The sequence below is a fragment of the Micrasema longulum genome, unplaced genomic scaffold (genome assembly GCF_059751315.1).
Source record: "Micrasema longulum isolate JH-2025_06_02 unplaced genomic scaffold, ASM5975131v1 h1tg000806l, whole genome shotgun sequence".
NCBI classification, from domain to species: domain Eukaryota; kingdom Metazoa; phylum Arthropoda; class Insecta; order Trichoptera; family Brachycentridae; genus Micrasema; species Micrasema longulum.
Genome location: NW_028277998.1, coordinates 43,838 through 64,986, shown reverse-complemented (window position 1 = coordinate 64,986; position 21,149 = coordinate 43,838). Strand labels below are relative to the sequence as shown.

The 21,149-nt window shown below is 29.2% G+C and overlaps 1 protein-coding gene across 1 annotated transcript in view; it reads right to left on the bottom strand.

The window, feature by feature from the left end:
• The window catches only part of LOC148278939 (potassium voltage-gated channel subfamily KQT member 5-like), a 142,134-nt gene extending 125,801 nt beyond the window's left edge, over positions 1-16,333 (bottom strand). The window contains exon 1 of the mRNA XM_088230678.1: positions 16,175-16,333. Coding sequence (XP_088086804.1) covers positions 16,175-16,333 — 159 coding nt within the window. The remainder of the gene's footprint in view (positions 1-16,174) is intronic.
• Between the last annotated feature and the right edge of the window lie 4,816 nt (positions 16,334-21,149).

Genomic DNA, 21,149 nt, shown 5'->3' with positions numbered 1-21,149 from the left:
AAGCGTGACTTTACAAACGACGACGAGAATCTCAGTGGAAAATGCTTCTAACTGGTTCCTAACTCTGTCAGAAGTCAGTGTTTAATTAGAACAACTGGTACGAGATACGGTGTTTCAAGTGTACAAAGGCTGTAGTCTGGTAAAAAGTAAGGCAATCTCACGAGTTAGATATTAAAAGGCCATTTTTACCAAAGAGTAAATAAACTTTAGAGAGATAAAATATTTTTTAAGGTGCGTTTGGGTAAAACTATAGATACGAGTACTTTAAAGTTTTACATAATTACAATATAATTACTTTTTGACCAGCAGATTACGTCTTTTGAAATTTATACTAAACTTAGGTACATTAAACTCAAATAATACATTAAACCGTACAAAATTAATAAATGCGAAAATGTTTTGGAAAAATTTGTTAAATAATTTAAAGATAAATAAATTGAATATGAAAGTTGTAGAAAAAAAAATAAATTTGAAATAAATTTATAAACCCGTATGGATTACATTCATTTAAGAAATAAATGGTTATTTTTTAATTCATTCAATATTGTTAATAATAATAACTTTAACATCTTTTGTAAAGGTTGTCTGAGTCATTTGTTTAGTTTTGTCTGGTAGTTTATAGAATAATTTCAGTCCCTGATTTTTTAGTCTAGATAGGACTTGTCTCGTTTTGGTATTTTGTATGTGATATTGTTCTGATATTTTTGTATTGTGTCCGCATTTATAACATTTAAAAAAAAGTTTTAGTTATATGTCTACAGTTACATCAGCGGCCAATTTATAACTTAATAGATTCTTATTAAAAAAGTCAAGTTACATTGAATTGTTTAGTTTTTTTAAAAGAGTTCTTTCTGCACTAAGTTTAATGTAAATCCAGACTCGGGCAAAGACACTCATTTTTCATAACTCCGAAACTGTTGCTGAACTGCAGTGAGATTTAATTATTTTAATTTATTTATGTTTAAATTTTAATTAAAGTTGGAAAGGATGAAAATTAGATTTAAAAGGCTAATTTTTTTATTGATAACATACTCGTTTACTTTTATTTTAATTTTCTAATTTTTGTTGACATAAAAAATGTATTTATTTTGGCTCTTATTTTTTATATCTATAGTATATTTCCAGTAGCTTTTATTGAAATTTAAAGAAAATGTCGACCCACACACAGGGCATGACTTTGTGTCCTGATTCTGTAGTGTATTTTGTGTTTGTAACTAATATCTATTGAAAAATGCAAAGAAAAATATATTTTAAATAAATTAAGAATGATTCATTTTGCTGCCGTTGTAGTCTGTTTTTTAAAAGAAATATGAGTATTCAAAACTGCACAAATTTTGTGATATTTTTTCTCAAATTCCGAGATAAATATTGCCTACAAGAATCGTTTTAAAAAAAACGTATTGCTAAAATATTTTAGTTAATATCCTTTTTATGGAATCAAATGAATTGAAATAATGAATTATTTTTTGGTTGTACATATTTCATATCTACAGTATAATGAGTTGTAATATAATAATCTTTAGGTTAGAAAATCCAATTTTTGTCTACAGACATTTATACAAACTCAAAATATAGTTGATTGAACTAAATGATCCAAGAAGAAGTATTTAAATTAAAACAATGTTTTTAAAGCGTTGCCCAGTAGGTGAAATAGTTCAGTGAGATAAATCTCACTCTCATCAATAAAGGTTTCGTTAACTTCACAAAAATTCACATTTGTAACAATTGAAGGACAATGGACGTTTACAAAACAGTAAATGATCACCCGGTAAATGCCAAGACATCAATATTCCTTGTTTTCCATCTCCGCGGTATTATGAAATGGAATGACTAACGTACATATTACAAAAATCTCTTAAATTGTTTTGTTTTATTTCCAATCAGAAAAAATACCATTTCCACATTTGTATTAGTTTGAACCTATTACAAACTTTTAACTTTTTAATTATTTTTATAAACGCTTTCGTATTATGAAAATAATGTTGAGCCCGTTTATATCGCAATACAAGTTCTTAATGTAGCATCTATTTTTACTACCTACAAAGTTATATTCAATGCAATTCAAGTAAATTCCATTAATTTATTTTAATAACTCATACATTTCCAACTAAAATTCAAAACGTGCGTATTGTAAAAATAAAATAAAATAGTCTTCAATAGGATTGTTATGCTATGTGTTAAATTACCCATTGCAGACGTTTTGGGCTGCATTGCGGTCTCACGAACTGTTAAAAATATTCCTAAAATAATAATTATCAAAAACAATACTACATTTATTTACACTTATTTTCTTATTGTTTCTAGAAATTTTATTTGTAGAACTTAATTTGTCAGTGTAAATAAATTATATATGATTGTGTGTTGCTTTAAACCATTTGAATAATGTTTTGATTTTTGAAAATCCACTTAAATAATAAAATTATATAATCTTGGGTTGAAACACATAAACATGAAAATATTATCATCATCATACTTATATCCACCACCAAGCCGTATTGGTTCTCTAAATCCAGCGTATATCGATCATCTGTTAAATGAATGTAAGGTGAGCAGCCTTATGTTTTAGGTTCCTGTCCAAGAATATAAAGTATTGCAAGGTAGAAGCGCCTTTCCAATAAATATTTCATGTTTCCTTCCCAGAAATCGAAACCGTCTTTTAGAATCGTAAATAACATGTGTAATTTGTAAAATTAAAAAAAAATAATCGTTTTGGCGAAAACTGTGCTATGAGGTTCATCTAAAAAACGAGAGTGTGCGAAAAATAGACAGTAATTTATTCTTTTTTTTACAATGCATGGTGGTTGCATGTTTATGTGTAAATACGACTGTACATGAATGTTCCATTAATATGATTGTCACGAATTGTTAATAACATGTTCTTTTTCTAAGCATTTTGTTTATTATTTTTTTTATTTTACATAAACAAACAGTTCACAATGATATAATAACATAAAAGAGATACGATTTAAAGACAGACCAGCGAAGTTTCGAAATAAAAATCATACATATTAAGTTGTGGTAAACAAAAGGGTGTGTTTGTATGTATTTGTATGAAAGTAAGTGTAGAGGTGTGTTTGTGTGTATTTGTGTGGGAGTAAGTGTTTAGGTGTGTGTAAGCGTGAATATCATTAAATAGCAAACGGGAGCTAATCGCAGCCAAAAAAATGAGTATTAATGTATTTTTAAATAAACTAAGGGGCATCTTAAATATATCAATAGATGGAAAAAAAAGCATTATAGTTTGAGCGAGAATGATAGAAGAAAGAGTGTTATGCATAGTTAGTGCTACAGACTGGCAGATGGAATAAGTACTTATTTCTTGTCATGCGAAAGGGGACATTAAGATTAATTTTGGAGAGTGGGTTAAAAGAGTCTACTTTATTATTTAATTATTTATATAAATAGCAAAATTCAGATAAAGTGCGTTTGTTTTCAAGGGTAAAAAATCCATTTTGTTCAACAGATTAGCTCTAAGTACAAAACTTTTTATTGTTATGTTATGAAAATGAATACATTAAAACAAAAATTATTTTAAGCATTTCACGTACTTTCTTAGGTAAAATATTTTTTGAAATATTCAATAACACGTTTTCTTACTTATTATTGAATGAAGTGAAAATATAATTGTACAGATATTTCAATCCGTAATGAACGCATTTTGTTTCGATCGGTACAAACTTTGTGGATTTGTATTGCCACATTTTGGAGGTAATGCAATATATCACGTATCATGATGACCAAATTAAGGAAGCTAATAAATAATTCAGGCTTCGTTATTATCCCGAATCCCTCCCTCTGTGCACCATATGGGAATTTCAGTCACAAAGGTTTTTATTAGTTGTGCGTGTAAATTAGCATAATCATTATGAAATTAGAAATTCGACGTAGAATAATATCACGCAAAAATAAACTTAAAAATAAGAATGTCAAAAAACACGACATAAATGTGTTTGTTTGGGTTCGTCTGCTAGCACGGAAATATTCACCAATGTGCAAATATAATCACATTAATACTATCAATTTTTATCACATTTGTATACCGCGCTTTCCGGCAAATAAAACTGTGCAATTTTGTGGGTGGTCCTAGCTTTCATAAGAAACAATTTATCAAAAAAGCAAAACTATAGAGACACGCCAATGAAAAATATCTTTAGTGTGTAAAAAATCATTGTGCCATATCCAGGAAAAAAATAGGGAACTACGTTTTTAAGATAAAAGTCAGACCAATTATTTTCATTTTCGAAGAAGCATTTTCCAACCAATATTTGGTTTCAATATTCTGTAATTTTATATTTTAAATGTGGATGCAGGATGATGTTAAAAAAGGTTTTCGTCCTTTTAATTTGAGATTTGTCAAAGCTGTACTATACAATTTTGTTCACAGTTGTGAGCTAAACAACGTGACTCCAAATCGTCTCTAACATCGGCGTCCAACTACTAAAACCACATGGCGTGGCGTCTGCCGGAAATGCGCGTAACACATGCAAAGCTATGGGAATATTCACTACTAATGGGAGCCGTTTCTAAAAATTTACAAAAATTTTATATCCATTATTTTAACCTCATTTCACAAGAGATGTAGGTGCCAGCATGTTATTTAAAGTAAGGAAATATAAAACGTACAAGGTAGTTTATTTATTTTTTATTGTTAAAGTCTAAGTTCTTTTTAAAATATTTTTTTGCCAAGCTGAACATGTCATTTCATTTTTCTATGTTTTTTGAAAATTTTGTTATAATATCAGCATTGTGTGTACCTTCAAGTTAGCTCAGTTCACTTCATTTATACAAGCGAAATAAATGTTAAATAATATATCATTGATAAATCATTATGCTGTTTATAAAAGTAATGGCTAAAATGCTTTCTCCACCCACAGAGAGTTCCGGGTTTTGATTTTTGGTGAGATTACAATGAGTAAACGCGATTTCCTTTAGGGCTAGGCATTAAGTGCCGTATTTTACAACTGTTATTGAGCCATAATAATATACGCACTTGGTGGCTTCCAAAAATTATTTCAAAGTTTTTTTTTTAAATTGTGTAACCATTTGGGAGAATTCAGTATGTCCAATCAATTTAAACAGTCAGTGAAAAAAAATATTTACCTTTTTTCGTCAATCTAAGTTAGTACATACCATGTAGGTACTTCTGGATAACTTTCTTTTTAATTTTATTTTTTGGTTTTTTTACAATATGCTTTAGAGGTAAACCAGAGAATCAAAAAAATAAAGCATAATAACATAGCATTGAAATTAATATTAACAGTAAAAATAGTCAACAAAAAAATCCCACAAAGGCATGGCCTGTGGGTATATAAGAAATATTTTTGAATTTTTGCTCCTATAATAAATAGACAGGTATAATATTAAAAGAGAAAATTTTTTTTTTTTTAAATATTAGAAGGTACTTTTTTATTTTACAGTAATTAAAAAAGGAAACAAAAAATATTGTAAAATACAAAAATATTCCTTATTTTTAAAGGGCAACAAAATATATCACAGAAAAAAAAGTGTTAATTTCTTTAGTTAGAATCCAGGATAGTAATCCTTTCAGGACAAATATGCCAAAGCTTCTAGGTTACAAAAAGCTTTTCGCGCAGCTTTTCTCGTTTAACATTGAGCAATTTTTCCTTGTACGAGTATGTGGGCTCAGGCAAGGAGACTTAAGTCCTCGAATGGGGTGTGCGGTATGTGGTGGACAAGCCGTAATTGGGCCAGTTGATCTATTATGATGCAAACGCAAATACAAATTGTACCGGAAAGCCTTATAAATACTCACAATCTAAAAAAAAATCAAATTTAAATTCCTCACTATAAAAAAATAAATAAAGTGAAACATATTCTTTTAATGCCCCTGTAAAATATACACAAGATAGTAAAATGTATAAAAATTACGTTGGTGTGTTTTTTGCGATTCCGCTTATAATTTCAATTTATCTTTAAATAAGCAATCTCAATTTGAAATGTTTCTACTTTTGGCTCAATTCAGTTTTTTTAAGCAAAGAGCAGGTGTAAAGGCGTTAAAATGAAAAAAAAAATAGTATCTAATTCCAAACTTTCAAAATTTTCCTTCTTTTAAAAAACACGCACTATCCTGGATTCAAACTAAAGATATGAACTCTTTTTTCTGTGATATATTTTGTTGCTCTTTAAGGAATATTTTTATGTTTTTTTAAAATATATTTTTATTTCCTTTTTTAATTACTATTAAAAATATACCATGTAATCTTTTACATAACATTTTATTTTCTCTTTATTAACATATGTAACATACACAAAAATATTATAATTGTCCATTATTTATTATAGGAGCAAAAATTCATTAATATTTTATTGTATACCCACGAATAGGCCATGCTTTTGTGGGATTTTTTTGTTTACTGTTTTTACTATTAATCTGTATTTCATTGCCTTATTTCATTGTCTTATTACCCAGCGCATGTATACGATTCAGTACTGAATTGCTAGAATATATTGAGATATGATTGTTGCAGTGATAAAGTTGAACTAGCCTAGTCACTCTAACTGGTACTTTAAAACCGATGAGGGCCAAAATTTCAGGGCTGTCCAATACTGAATTAACGATTTTAAATATAACTAATAAATCATTAATAGTTCTCCTGTCCCTTAATTTAATCAAATTTAATATATTTAATAAATAATCATAGTTACGAAATTCATTACGTATTCCTAATTTAAAATTAACATATCTCAAAAACTTATTCTGAACTCTTTCTATGGTAATTTGGTGAGAGGCATAATAAGAGCTCCATATTGTAGAATTATACTCCAAAATGCTTCTCACCAAGGAGGTGTATAAAATTTTTGAAGTGTTTATATTTTTAAGTCCTTAGTGATGCGCAAAATAAACCCAAGCGACTTCAAAGATCTACTACTAATATCATTAATGTGACTGATAAAAGACAATTTCTGATCAAAAATCACACCCAAATTCCGCATCTCAGTAACTGAATCCAATGCAGTGTTACCAATTGAGTAGTCAAATAAAATATGATTTTTTATCCTGAAAAATCTCATGATATGGCATTTTTTTATATGCAATTGAAGGTTGTTAATAGAACACCATACAGATAACTTATCTAAATTATTTTGCAATATAGCACAATCATCAAAATTGTTAATAGTCCTAAAAATCTTCATGTCATCTGCAAACAATAATACTTCGACTCTTTCAAATGTGTCAACTATATCATTTATAAATATTAAAAACAATAATGAGCCCAGGTGCGATCCCTGTGGAACCCCGCTAGTAGCAAGAAAAGGATTTGACAAAGTATCACAAATTTTCACTGTAAGTGTTCTCTCGGTCAAATATTTTTTAAACCAACACAGCATTGGACCACTTACACCAAACATTGATAATTTTTGTATGAGAATCTTATAATCCACCTTATCAAATGCCTTACTGAAATCTGTATATACAGAATCAACTTGCTTCTGCAATAAAAACGATTTAGAAATATAGTCTTCATATAAAATTAAGTTAGAGAGAGTCGATTTTGACGACATGAAGCCATGTTGGGCAGAAATTATGATATTATTTACATTATGTGATATTTTATATAAAACAATTTTTTCAAAAATTAAAATTTAACTATGCTTTATTTTTTTAATACTCTGTTTTACCTCTTATGTTTGTTGTAATAAAACAATAGAATTGAAATAATAAATAATATTTAAAAAAATAAAAAAAGGTGTATTTATAAATAAAATAATAATAATTTATATTTAAAGCATCAACTGTGTGGTCAAACATTTACTTGGTTATATCCAAATATTTAATAACGTTAAGTAATAATAATTAAAACATTCTATTTCTAGCACTCTTATTAGGAACACAAATAAAATATTATGGTGTTTTTAACGTATTTAAACAAAACAACAATCGCCTCAAAAATATAAAATATTATTGTTTTTTTATATAAAAGCTTGAAGCTGTTTGTAAAGCTTAACCTAAATTATTTTATTAATATTTATTTGATACCGAGGCACTTTGACATTTCAATTATAGTTACTTCTTAATCAAATCTTTCTTTGCATTCAGACCAATATTCAGCTTTCTTATTAGTTTCAACATGGTCGTTTTCATCGTATCGTTAGACGTTAAAAGTTGCGATAAAATCCACTTATTGACGTAATTAAATCAACATATAAATTATAAAGGTTTGTAAGCAAATAAATTATAGCAATTTGTCATGTTCGAAATAGTAAGAGTTTTACTTTAATATGGCCAATGAATCAACCACATTTAGTTTTATTTCACGATTTTATAAATGAAAAAATATTGGAATTGGGATTAAAATAATGCAAATCTGGATGCGTGTTTTCCCGGTAACGAATACATTGTTAATTCAAATATATGTATTTTATATATTCTGGTAAAGCATTAAATAAATAGATTAATAAAAAAAACATATCTAATCAAGAAAAACTTCCTCTAATCAGTTGGAAATATTTTATTTATTTACAGTTTTAATAAAAATCCGTTATGGTAATATAAAAATACAAGACAAGTTTTGTATGTGTTGTCTATTAGTATAGTCATCTTTTAGTGTTTTATATTATATAAATAAAACACGAGTGATACTTTAATCCACAAATTTGGAATATCCAGTGACCGGTTTCATCGCTTTCGCGACATCTTCGAGACTGGTATATTTATTAAAAAGTTAAATGTATTTATACAGAACAGAGGTAAGGATACATAAAACAAACATTCCATATAGAAAACAAACATTCCTTCGAATTAAAAAATAAAAAATTAAAAAATAATGTAAAAATAATTCATATTGCACCCAAAGGCCATAAACTTGACAAATTAGAAATTCTCGAAATTAATAGATTAAAAAATAAACCCGACGTAGAATTACTTAATGAACAGATAACACATGTGCATTCTCCATTACTTTACCCATTGTAATATAATTTTACTAATGACTTTTTACCCCTTGTTTTTCAGAAATCATTACAAAACCACACTTACGAAGGATGGGACACCAACAATAAAATAAAATACTTAAACTCATTAAAATAACATTATATCCATTCATTTGTTAACCCATAGAAAATTTGTCGATAATGATCCTTAAGATAAAAATAACTTTATTTAATTTACTTACATATAACTTTGAATTATGTATCCTTACCTCTGTTCTGTATAAATACATTTAACTTTTTAATAAATATACCAGTCTCGAAGATGTCGCGAAAGCGATGAAACCGGTCACTGGATATTCCAAATTTGTGGATTAAAGTATCACTCGTGTTTTATTTATATAATAAATTACAATGAACTTCCATCAAGAATTTTCACTTACAAACTTAAATCTTTTAGTGTAGTCATATATATACATCTACTAGTATAGTCATATATATAGTTTATTGATATTGTTTTTTCTTTTATTTGTAGTAAAGTAGTCAGGTGTACTGTAGTGTTTAAGTTCGTCGTATAGTATTTTCAACTGTCCTACTTTGTCCTTGCTTTTTTCATGCTAGTGTTGTTGTTGTCTGGTATTATAATATTTGGATATGTCAACACTTTTGGTTTAAACATAATTGTTAATTATTTTTATTTTTTTTTAATTTTATTTATTTATTTATTTATTATTTACATACATTTTAGTAATTTGTAAAACATTTTTTTTTACAGGACTCACCAAGCCAATGAATATGGCTTGTCGGTAAAGATCCTTTACAATTTATAATATGATAGTCCTACATAGCTGTATAATAATATTTACTACTATCTTAAATATAAGGAGCGAAAAAAGTACATGTAATTTATGCTTTAAAAAAAATATTTGGAAAGATGTAAAAAAAAGCAAAAAATAAGTGAATGATAACAGAACTGAAGTACCAAAATTTAAAACAAAAGTGTGTACATATTTAATAAGCACAAAGCATTTTATTATAAACATTATTTATTAACATATCCATATCTATATCTTAATCTATATCTATATCTAATTCAATATCTATATCACATCCTCATCCATATCCATACATATATAAAAACCCCTACATGCACACATACATATCCATACATACATATATACACATATATACACATACATACATATGAACATACATATACACATATAAACATCCATGAGAATATTACTTAGTTATAAATTCTATTTTATATAAATCTATATTTACAAATATTCAATTTAATAATTCAACTTAATTCAACTTAATTAAAAATTAAGTTGAATTATTTTTTCAAACATGAATATTTTTTTTGTTAATTTAAACTGACCACATCGAAACGTAACAAACTCACTTATTCTATATTATATTTATTACCAATAAACATTGTATTAAAATTTCACTTATGAATTTAAAAACATTTTAATTTAGTTTAGAATAAGACGTTTGTAAAACATGTACCTGGTATTCGTATTTCCGAGTAATTTCGAAAAGCACTTTGTAATGAGATCCTCATAGTTTAAGTCGCCATGTTTTCATCGACCCAGGGGACAATAAATTTCATCCTCTTCCTGATTGTGCTCCTTTCTTGGTTTGAATGAAAATTTAATTCGATTCCCTGGGATTTTATTCAGTATTTTGATATTTCTCACTGGTCCATTCTTAATGGCCGACAATTCTTGTCAGAGCACTTGTATAAAGCGCGAGTATATCTTTAATTATTATCATTTTGTTTAGTTCCATTTTCGTATCATTTTACCAATAAAATACGAGAGTCCATTTAGACCAGTATTTCTCAAAGTGGGTGATAACGCCCCCCTTGAGGGGGTTGAAGACCTACTGCGGGGCAGTACAAGCCCTAGTAAAAATTAAGAGACGTCGAGGCAGTCTAGAATGGATGGCTAATTGAAAAAAAGGAAGAAAATTGAATTTTCCTGATATTAATATATATTATTCTTATATAATATTACTCCTACCCAGTTTTTGTTTAATTTTTAAAATTAGCTCGTGTGCCGTGTTTGTAGCAATAACGTTTTTCTTAATATTAACAAATTCGTTAAAGTGCATCAGGACCTCCATTATATTAGGAAGTTAATAGAATTACTTTCTTTTGTCTATAAAGTAAAATGAAGGATCTAAAGACAGCTCGCCTGATGTATTCCAACAGCAAAAAGAGTTATACGAAAGATAAATAATAAGCTCACTTTTCGAAACATTTATCTTACAGATAGGGCAAATTTTTGCCTCTCTGAGATAATAATAATATCAATGAGGAACTTCAGCCCTACGAGAAATTGGATACAAAAAAAGTTTTCTTACGCGGGGTAAAAATTAGAGCATTAAATTGTAGTGCAAAATTTCTTGAAAATGTACAGAAAAAACAATAAAAAATATTTTGATAAAAACGCACTACTTTAAATGACGTCACTGGTTCATGTGAATTAACCTATGATCTGAAAGCTATGGAAGATTTCCGGTCTGCTTGTCGCTTCTGGACCAATAGGAAGAACTGAATGGGAATAAGCGGAAATGAACCTCTGACGTCACACGCGGAGTTATTTCAGAAATACAAAACTTTGAAAAATCGTAGCGCCGATAATACGATATGTAAAAATTAAAAAAAAAAATTGACTTAGTTTAACAGTCTATTAACGAATAAAACAATTGAAAAAAACCACTGAACTTCCTCATTGTTTACAATTTTTATTTATTTATTTTATTTTACAATACGCCCGAGGAGCATTTACAAAAATTATACAGGTAAGTACAAACATAGAAAATATTAATTATAAAAATAAACAACACTTTTTTTGTATACATGTAGAAACAAAAAAAGCAAGCCGCAATACAAAATAAAAAGTGTAACTTTGCATAGTAAAAAATAAAATAAAAAAATGGATTTAAGAAAAATGTTAGAATTAAAAAGCAAATTGTAAATAATTTGTAAAGAATTTAAACAAAAAAAAGGTTTTAACAAATTAATTTAAAAAAAAAAAAATCAAAATTCGTTTACAGTAAGTATATATAAGTTGATAATATAATATATGGTAAACAAAAATATTTGATAAATTAATTTTGTAAAGAGAAAAGATAATATGTTGTTGTAGCTTATGTTGTTTTAAACATACTTTTTAAATCTGAAATTAATTAACTGTTTATATACCCATCCATAATGGTTTATTTTATAACCTGTCGATTGGTTACAATAAATAAACAATGTTAATATATTTTTTCTAACTAATTTTCTGTAAGATAATGCAAATATTTGTCAAAAAAATTTAAATGTTTTCGTCAGTAACGAAGTCGGTCCAAAAAAATTGACAGTTGAAGATTACTTTCCACTGTAATCGGGGCCAAGATTCATCTTTTATATTACAATAGATAACTTTTAAAAAAGTTACTAAACATGAGGTTCAGTGTGCCTTTTAATTACTCTTTTAAAACTTATTTGAAATGTAAGTTTAAACTCCAAAATAGGATATGGCATTTTTGAAATAATACTTTTAGTAGCTGTGTAAGATGCGTAACAGATGGTAGGTTTAAACATTTTAATTAGCTCCAGAAAACTTTTCACTCTCGAAGGTGGGTGCAATTGAGAAGTGTAGGGTTCATAGTCCATTGATCGACGACACACACTTGGTAAATAATTTCACCTTAAATATAGTGCGATAACCGATAAAACTAGTCTGCGTTTTCTATTGAATCCAATACAACATATTATGCAAGTCTAACAGTATTACACATAACGACGAGAGCAAAATCCCGGAGTACATTAACGTAGTTCCTACCACGGAGACGTGAAGGCAATGCCCGATCAGTCTAACTAGTTAGCCCAAACAGGCAACTCGAATAGGCAACCCGAACAGCATATAGTCCAAGAGCAGCCAGTTCGACCCCTCATCGCCGTAACACTCAAGCGACACTATGCATTATTTTTTGCCATGTAATAAATACGCATTTAAAAGCAACCTAGTGTCTTCTGTCAATCTCTTACTGGGGTAGGAGCTCCACAACATACAACAACTTAATTCTACGTAAGTATAAACAGAATTGCAATATTTGACAATGAATAAATCACTATCAAAGATGTTGGATTTATATTCTTGAGGGCTGTGGAGCTCCTACCCCAATTGGAGATTAACAGAAGACACGAGGTTGATGTTTGGTGCGTTTATTTATTACATGGCAAATAAATAATGAATTGAATTATGTCGCGCGAGTGTGCCAGCGATGATAAGTTGAAGTGGATTCACTTAGACTACATGCTAGGACTGATTTGCTGCATGACTGGGTTGACTTGCATGGGCTGACTGGGCGTTACCACTGACTGATTTCTTATTAGCCACAATCCTTTATTACTTATGTCTCCATAACGTGAATGCACTGTAGAACGTTGAACGCAAAACTCTTATGAAGATGGGCATTTTATCTGAAATACTGCTACTCTTGCTGAAAATAATGTATTGTATTCAATATGAAATGATGACTTGTTTCATCAGTCGTTGATCTATATTTCAGGTGAAATCATTGCACGTCTGTATGTCATCGATCAATATACTATGACCCTCACAAATACACTAATGCATGGCGCAAATAGATCATCGATACGATTGTTATTTTTTTAAAACAAAAATCGGTAGCCGAACACCATACCATGCCACCCCGTTTTTCCCTAACAATATCTTCAAAATATAAAATTGTCGTTGCGCCTGCAAAATCCGTTAAGTGAATTTTATTTTTCAGATGTATTTTTAATTTCTAATTAAGATTGCATAACTTTGTTTTAAAAAAAATAACTGGGCTATGTATAGCGTGTGAGCTCGCCAATATATGACAGTAAAAATTTTATTGTCTTTGAATTTCCTAGAGTTTTAACCATCGAAAAAAAAAGAAGATTGCAAATAAAATCAACAGACAATGGAAATTTGATGTGTATTATTTTAATAGATTGTTTATAACAGAAAAATACATAGAGAAATATGCATTATTATTTTTTGTAATAAAAACAGTCTAGTAAATTCGAATAAATAAAAATACGCTTTACATTAACAATATTAATTAAAATGCAAAAATAACATTGAATACTTGAAAAATAAATATTACTGAGTGTTACAAACATAATTCAAATAACGGATAGCGATTAAAAGTAAAAACTATCTTTAGTTTGATTCTTATAGCGATAAATAAATAAACATTATAAAACAGGAGTTATACAAATACAAAAATAATATTGTAACTAGGCGGCTACCTACACGGTTAAATTTCGAAACACCACGCAATTTTTTATCTCGGCTACGCTATGTAAAATGAAAAAAAAAAATTAAATTAATAATTTCATCACGTCATGAAGTCGCCCCTGGGTAGCGCCTGCTAACGTCAATCAACAAAAACATCCTCGTTTTAATTACAATATTTCGGCTACGCCATAAATCTCTTTTTTTAAATAATTTCTCACGTCACAAAGTCGCCCCCGGGTAGCGCCTGCTAACGTCAATCAACAAAAACATCCTCGTTTTAATTACAATATTTCGGCTACGCCATGAATCTCTTTTTTTAAATAATTTCTCACGTCACAAAGTCGCCCCTGGGTAGCGTCTGCTAACGTCAATCAACAAAAACGGCTACGCCATGAATTTCTTATAAAAAATGTCAAAACGTCACATAGCCACTCTCTACTGACATCATTTACAAAAACATAATTATTTGTGCTTTTTTCAGGTACGCAACATTTTTTTTAAATACACCTACCTAACCGATAAAATACTATTAGTAATTAAACCAAGGTGTGCTTTAAAGTTCCGTATGGCCAAATAATATTATTTATTTTTAGAATATTATTGACATGTAGTTCAAGCATTGCTGCATTCACGTTGCTTTACTTCTGAGAGCTCAAATGCTATGTTTTTCTATGGTTATGTTAATGTCATCTGTCATGTATTGGCGAGCTCACAGGCTATACTTACGCCAAATAACTTAAATACTTGTCATAATTAAATTATTTTATTTACGTATTTTTCCTTTTGTCATAAATAAAAAAGACCCATCATAATACATTGTGTAAATTATCATCTTATTACAGGCGGAACAACAAAATGTTTTTTCAAAAATTAAAAATAAATAATTGTTTTAGAATAAAAACAAAAACCCATAAACAAAAAATTATAAATTCTTTTACTTTATATTTTAATATTCCTTTTTAAATGTATGATGAAGGAAGACATGTCTTTTATTTAAAAAAAAACATATGATCCTTTTCATCACAAACAAACATTAGAGAAGAAAAGAGTATGTAAATTTATATTATTTAGTTTTTCTTTGTTATGTGTATAATATATTTATTGCCTCATAGAGTTTGGGATACGTTATTATTGTATTTTTTGTAATATTTATGTGTTTGTATGAATAAATAAAAATAAAATAAAAATACTTAGTATCTATTTCATTTTTAAAATGCTACTAATAAATCACTTCGATCATAATTTCTCTATTCCAGTGGTTCATATGGCACTACGTTGGTGCTCCAGTGGCAGCATATCTGGATCAATTTCGTTACTCACAAGGTAAGGAGATCAGCCTTACGCTTCACCAGTCAATAGTGAATAATTGCGGTGTAAAACCTGCTTTGAAAATGTTTCGCGTCCACACTGCTGGAGATCGAATCCGGGGACCTCAAGCATGATAAGCAAACTTTACAACCACTACACTCCAAGGTGGACTAATATACCTGAGAATGGCAATGGATTTGAAAGCACTCTTTCAGGGTTCTGGTTCTATTTCACGCATAGAACTGTATTCTTCATATAACCGAACCTATGTTCGATCTATATCGAATCATCAAACCACAATCAATGTGATAAAATATATCTAATATTATTTTTGTTGTTCAAGGACAAAACAAGCGAAAATGAGCCTCGATTTTAATGAGATGCTAACAAAGTAATTTCGACTGTCTGTCTATAAGGTGAAATTTAAATTTATTTACGAAAATGTGTATGTTTTTATGAAAAATTATCATCGTTGGTAACCTGTAATTCAACATGTATGGAACAACAGATTGTATGCATATTTTATTTTTCACACAGAAAACTTAATTTTACTTATATGACGATTGTATTTTTTTCCATTTAATATAGGCCCTGATTAGAATTATTATTATGTCAACTCTAACCCATTTTTTCTGTAAGTGAACAGTCTAATCGAGTGTATATAAATAAATTAGTTTGTAACTTACCACGCCCCACCAGAGTGCTTGAGCGAAATTGGAGAATTTGCTATCCTTGACATCCTTCTCGGCCAAGTAAACCAGAAACGAAGCGAAGATTAGCCCCAGGAAACCGATGTACAGCGTCGTAATCAGCTCCTGCCAAATGAGAAAGGTGGAGAAATTCATTAGGTCACATAAATTATTTACCAAAAGGTTGTATCCACAAACAAGCAAAAACAGAGTTATTAATAAGATTTTGTCTTTATACTTTATCTTCTGATTTATTTATTTAAACACTTTATATACATATACAGTTTCCATATATGTATGCATGCTTCAGACACTTTTTTCCTATCTAGTCAAACTATTCAAGTTGACACATGTAAGTTTGCTGTGAATTCTTGATGGAAGTTCATTGTTATTTATTTTAGAAACAAAAGACGAGTGATACTTTAATACACAAATTTGGAACATCCATTGACCGGTTTCATCGCTTTCGCGACATTTTCAAGACTGGTATCTTTATTTTGAAATTCAATGTATTTATACAAAACACAAATAAAGGCAGAGAATTCAAAATTATTTAGAAGTAAAGTAAATTAAATTGCTTTTATTTTAAGGATCGTGAACAAAGTTCCGGTTAACTAATGAGTTGATATAAGAATATTTTAATTAGTTTAAGTATTGTGTTTAAATTCGTGGATTTAAGTTTGACTTGTCTTTTATTTCTATAATAAAACATTCAATTTGAGAAAATCAGTGATATATGAGCATATTGTAAGTATGTTATAATATTTTTATTATAAAACAAAATTGATGTGAATTTATTTTTTTAGAAATAAAAATTTACCAAATATCTACACTTCACTATGAATAGAGGTGAGGTTAACAAGAAAATGGGTAAGAATACAGGAGATAGGAAAAGCTGATTCATAAGATCGTATATAGAAAAACATCCTTAACCCTTTCCCCGTTGTCCGGATTGACGTATATTTTTTATTAGCAAACACTAATTTACGTATTTTATTTTTAAGTTCGAACACTCATTTTGTTAGAAAAGATTTAAAAAAAAATTGTTATAAGGCGCATAAGGCATAATAGTGCATAAGGCGTTACATTGGTACACCAATCGCAGCGTATCTTGATCATTTTTGTTACTTAAGGGTGAGATGATCAGTCTTACGCTTCAGGTACTAGTCCAAGACTTAAAAATATTCTAGTGTAAAAACTTCCTTATAAATAAATATTTCATACCAACCGTGTCAGGATTCAAACCCGAGACTTCTTGCGTGGGAGACAAACGCGCCGCGAGGCCGACGTAAATCTTAAGCTTATTATTTCTATGTTAAGCTTAAGTTTATTATTTCATCAGTGTTTTTTGCAAAAAAAAAGATTTTAATCTGCAAGTTTTGTTTTGGTATACATCTTCATAAGATTATTTTAACACCAGATAACAAGACTAATCACAGATTTCGTCAGAGTACAATAGGATATAAAAATGTAATACACATGTACCGAGAATATAAAAGAAAACGAAAGATAGGGTGGGAAAATAGAAAAAAAAGAAACAATAAAGGAAATATTTTTTTTAAATTCTTTTTAAAGTCGAATCAGATGTTCAATCTCATAACAAGGACTGATATCATTTTAATAACAAAATGTAATACGCGTAACTTTTTTGAATTAGAGGCTTGAATATCTCACAGAAGCTCAAGATTATAATATAAAGGCAGTCATTAGTTCTACCTAAAGAGACTATTACGAATAGCCGAAGTTAACGAACCAGAGATAAATTACTATTTCTCCTTCCCAAAAGAACAGAAGATAAACTTTAAGATAAAAATCATCGTTAAAGTCACTTAACTTTTGAAGTTAAACACTTTAGTTGAAATAACCTAGAATAAAATATTATTTGACAGAAGTGGCGGTACTTATAAGAAAATTAAGAAAAACTCGGTTAAAAGCCTTACTGTGAAAACCTTTATCTGCATTGTTAAATGTCAAATTACAATATAATGATTGCATCGTAGTATGATGGTTGTAGCAGGAATATACTTACTTTAGCAGAAGCGTAAAAATATTATTAACGAAAAAATTACGAGATACGATATAAATAAATAACACTTCATTCAAATCCGAGCTAAAAAGTCGTTTCCACAGGGAATTGAATGACCAGCGGAAGGAACAAGTGTCGTCACGTCATATCATGTCGACTTTGGCAAGCAAAACAAGTAGTACAGTTAAAAGCGCGGACTGTTTCCATCGGTCTATTGTGTGTTCCATTCAGTATGTCGCGCCTTTCCGCATACGTGTCACCGTCGTTTATTGTTTCACTATACGCCCGGCTAGCTGAGCAGGACAGAGACAAGAGATAACTCACGACTAATGACTAACTGGCAACATATTAATAAGACGTTTTTTTTACATTATGGTAGAAATTTAAAACGAGTATTGGTTTAAGATAAGAACATTACTGACCGGTGAAAGGTTATGCCATCGTTTATTTAGATCGATTTGCGCAGTATCTTAGCGTACATATAGGCATTTTAGTAATTGCGAGGAGACAAAAGTTCAAAAGTAGCCGGGACTGCTCGCTACAGACTAATGTCCGTGCTATCAAACAATGCGTATTAGGCTAAATACCGTCACGATAAGTTAAGAATATAAAGAATAATAAAAACGTGACCCGCAGTTTAAAAAAATAACAAAGATTCAGTACCGAATATCGCACGCAACTACACTGGGTCAGTATCAAGCATAGAAGAAACATTCACATTCTATCCCTTCTTCACAATATTTTACATAATCCCACTTCGCCTGTTTATCTGAGAGAGCTCATCCAACCTCTTTCACAACACGGACTATATCTTCGTTCTAGTAACGAGAAAACCCTTTTAATTCCCTGTCATCGCTCTGATTTTTTTGCCTCCTCTTTCACAGTAGTAACCGCTCGATTGTGGAATAATCTACCCACTTATGTTAGAGACGCCTCTTCTTTATTTACATTTAAGCCAAGATTGAAATGTCACTATCTGAATATTTAAATTGTTTCTTTATTATAGTGTTATTTTTTTCATATATATTTATTTTTGTTAATCTTTGCTTTTAATTTTTGTATAAAATTTCAAGATTCAATACGTCCATGTATTTGTAATTTTCTCAAAATGAACGGTTTGGGTAGGTAGGAAGAAATTGCCTTAAGGCAATATGCCCGCCCTTATATGTATATTTATTTTTTACAAAATATTGAAGAAAAGTTTTGATTTATTTATATTATAAACATATCAATTATCATTGTACCAACACTTCATAAAGTATGAAACAATAATACGGTTACTTCTTTTTTTGTTAATTTTTTGTAAATGAATAACGTTATAAATACATATACGGTGACTCACCGTACAAACGCGCATCCGAATGCGAATTTTTGTATGGAACATTTGTACAACTACAATATTAATAAACTATAATTTATTTCCGTCCTTTATTTTGATTTTACATCTTTAACTATTCTGAAAATGTTTGCAACACATAAATGTCAATAAACAATTCAGGGAAAAATACTAAAAACTCACCAACGCGGAATTTCGCCTAACACTGATATTCGTTCAATAAGCACCACTATCTAACGACATCACCAATTTAAAAGCGAAATATTCTTAAAACACAACAAAAAAACATATTTTTGATCAGATATTTCTTTGGTTTTTCAACACACCTGGGTTTTTTGGGAATTGAAGATATAACTTTTTCGCAGATACAAATGTATTTTGTTTATCCATCCAGTCGTGATTTAAGCCATTTACGTTAGAAATATTGTGTTTCCTTAAACGGACGTCCAATTTTTGACACAGATTCTACATATGATTGAGATCCGAAGATTGTGGTGACGTTTAATTATTATATGATATAATGAAACGCCATCACAATCATCACATTATTAGTGTGAGGTGAAATTTCGTATCGGTAAATGTTTTGTATTTTTGTGTTTTTACGTGAATTGTTTGACATTTACCTATTGATATTATTTCCAGAAATGTCAAAGATGTTTAATCAAAATAAAAAACGAAAATAAATATAATACTTTTACAGATATTCAAGACAAATACCAAAATGCGCGCTTGTACTAACATCAGGGTAAGCCAATATACATATATTATATTATGTACCGACCGATGCGACGCGAAACGAAAGTTTTTTTTTTGCTTTCTCCTCTCTCCCAGCGATACTTAGTTTGATATGTTAGGTATATGTGCGTGTATGTATGTTTGCATGTGTGTGTGTATATAAATATGAATTCATACGTTTATATGTGTATATGTATGTATATATATATATATATATACACGGGGTTCATTAAACCTTGTCACATCCGAAACCACGATGATCAGTATGAGCAAGAAGACATATTGGTACATTAAAATATTTTTTTGGAACGAATAAAATATTTAAAAAAGCAAATGGTTGCTAATTTTTGCTGGGGAGGAAAAATGAGGGGGGGGATAATCTGATACACTGACAACCGAGCTCCCCTCACTTCTCCTCTGCGGAAGTAAACAACTATATGTTTTTTTAAATATTTTATTTTTTAAAGTTTTCTTTGTTCTAAGAACTTTTTTAAATACGCTAATATATCTTCTAGTCTATACTGATCATCGTGGTTTCGGATGTGACAGGGTTTAAATAATACCCTGTATATGTTTGTATGTATGTGTAAATATATATATAACATTTCTATATTGCTTTTAGTTTTTTATATGCAACATTTTTATTTGATTATTAATTTGTATTTTCTTTAATTTCAAGAAAGAATAAATAAAATAAATATATGTACAAGCAGTCATACTTGCTACCTAGATGGGTTCAGTCTTACTCGGTTGTACATAGGAAGTGGGTACTACTGACTTTGCAACAATAACCGATGAACCAGAGATTCAGTCTGTTATACTCATATACATGGCTATTTTTTATTATATTTTTGCTGAATTTGTGTGCCTAACAG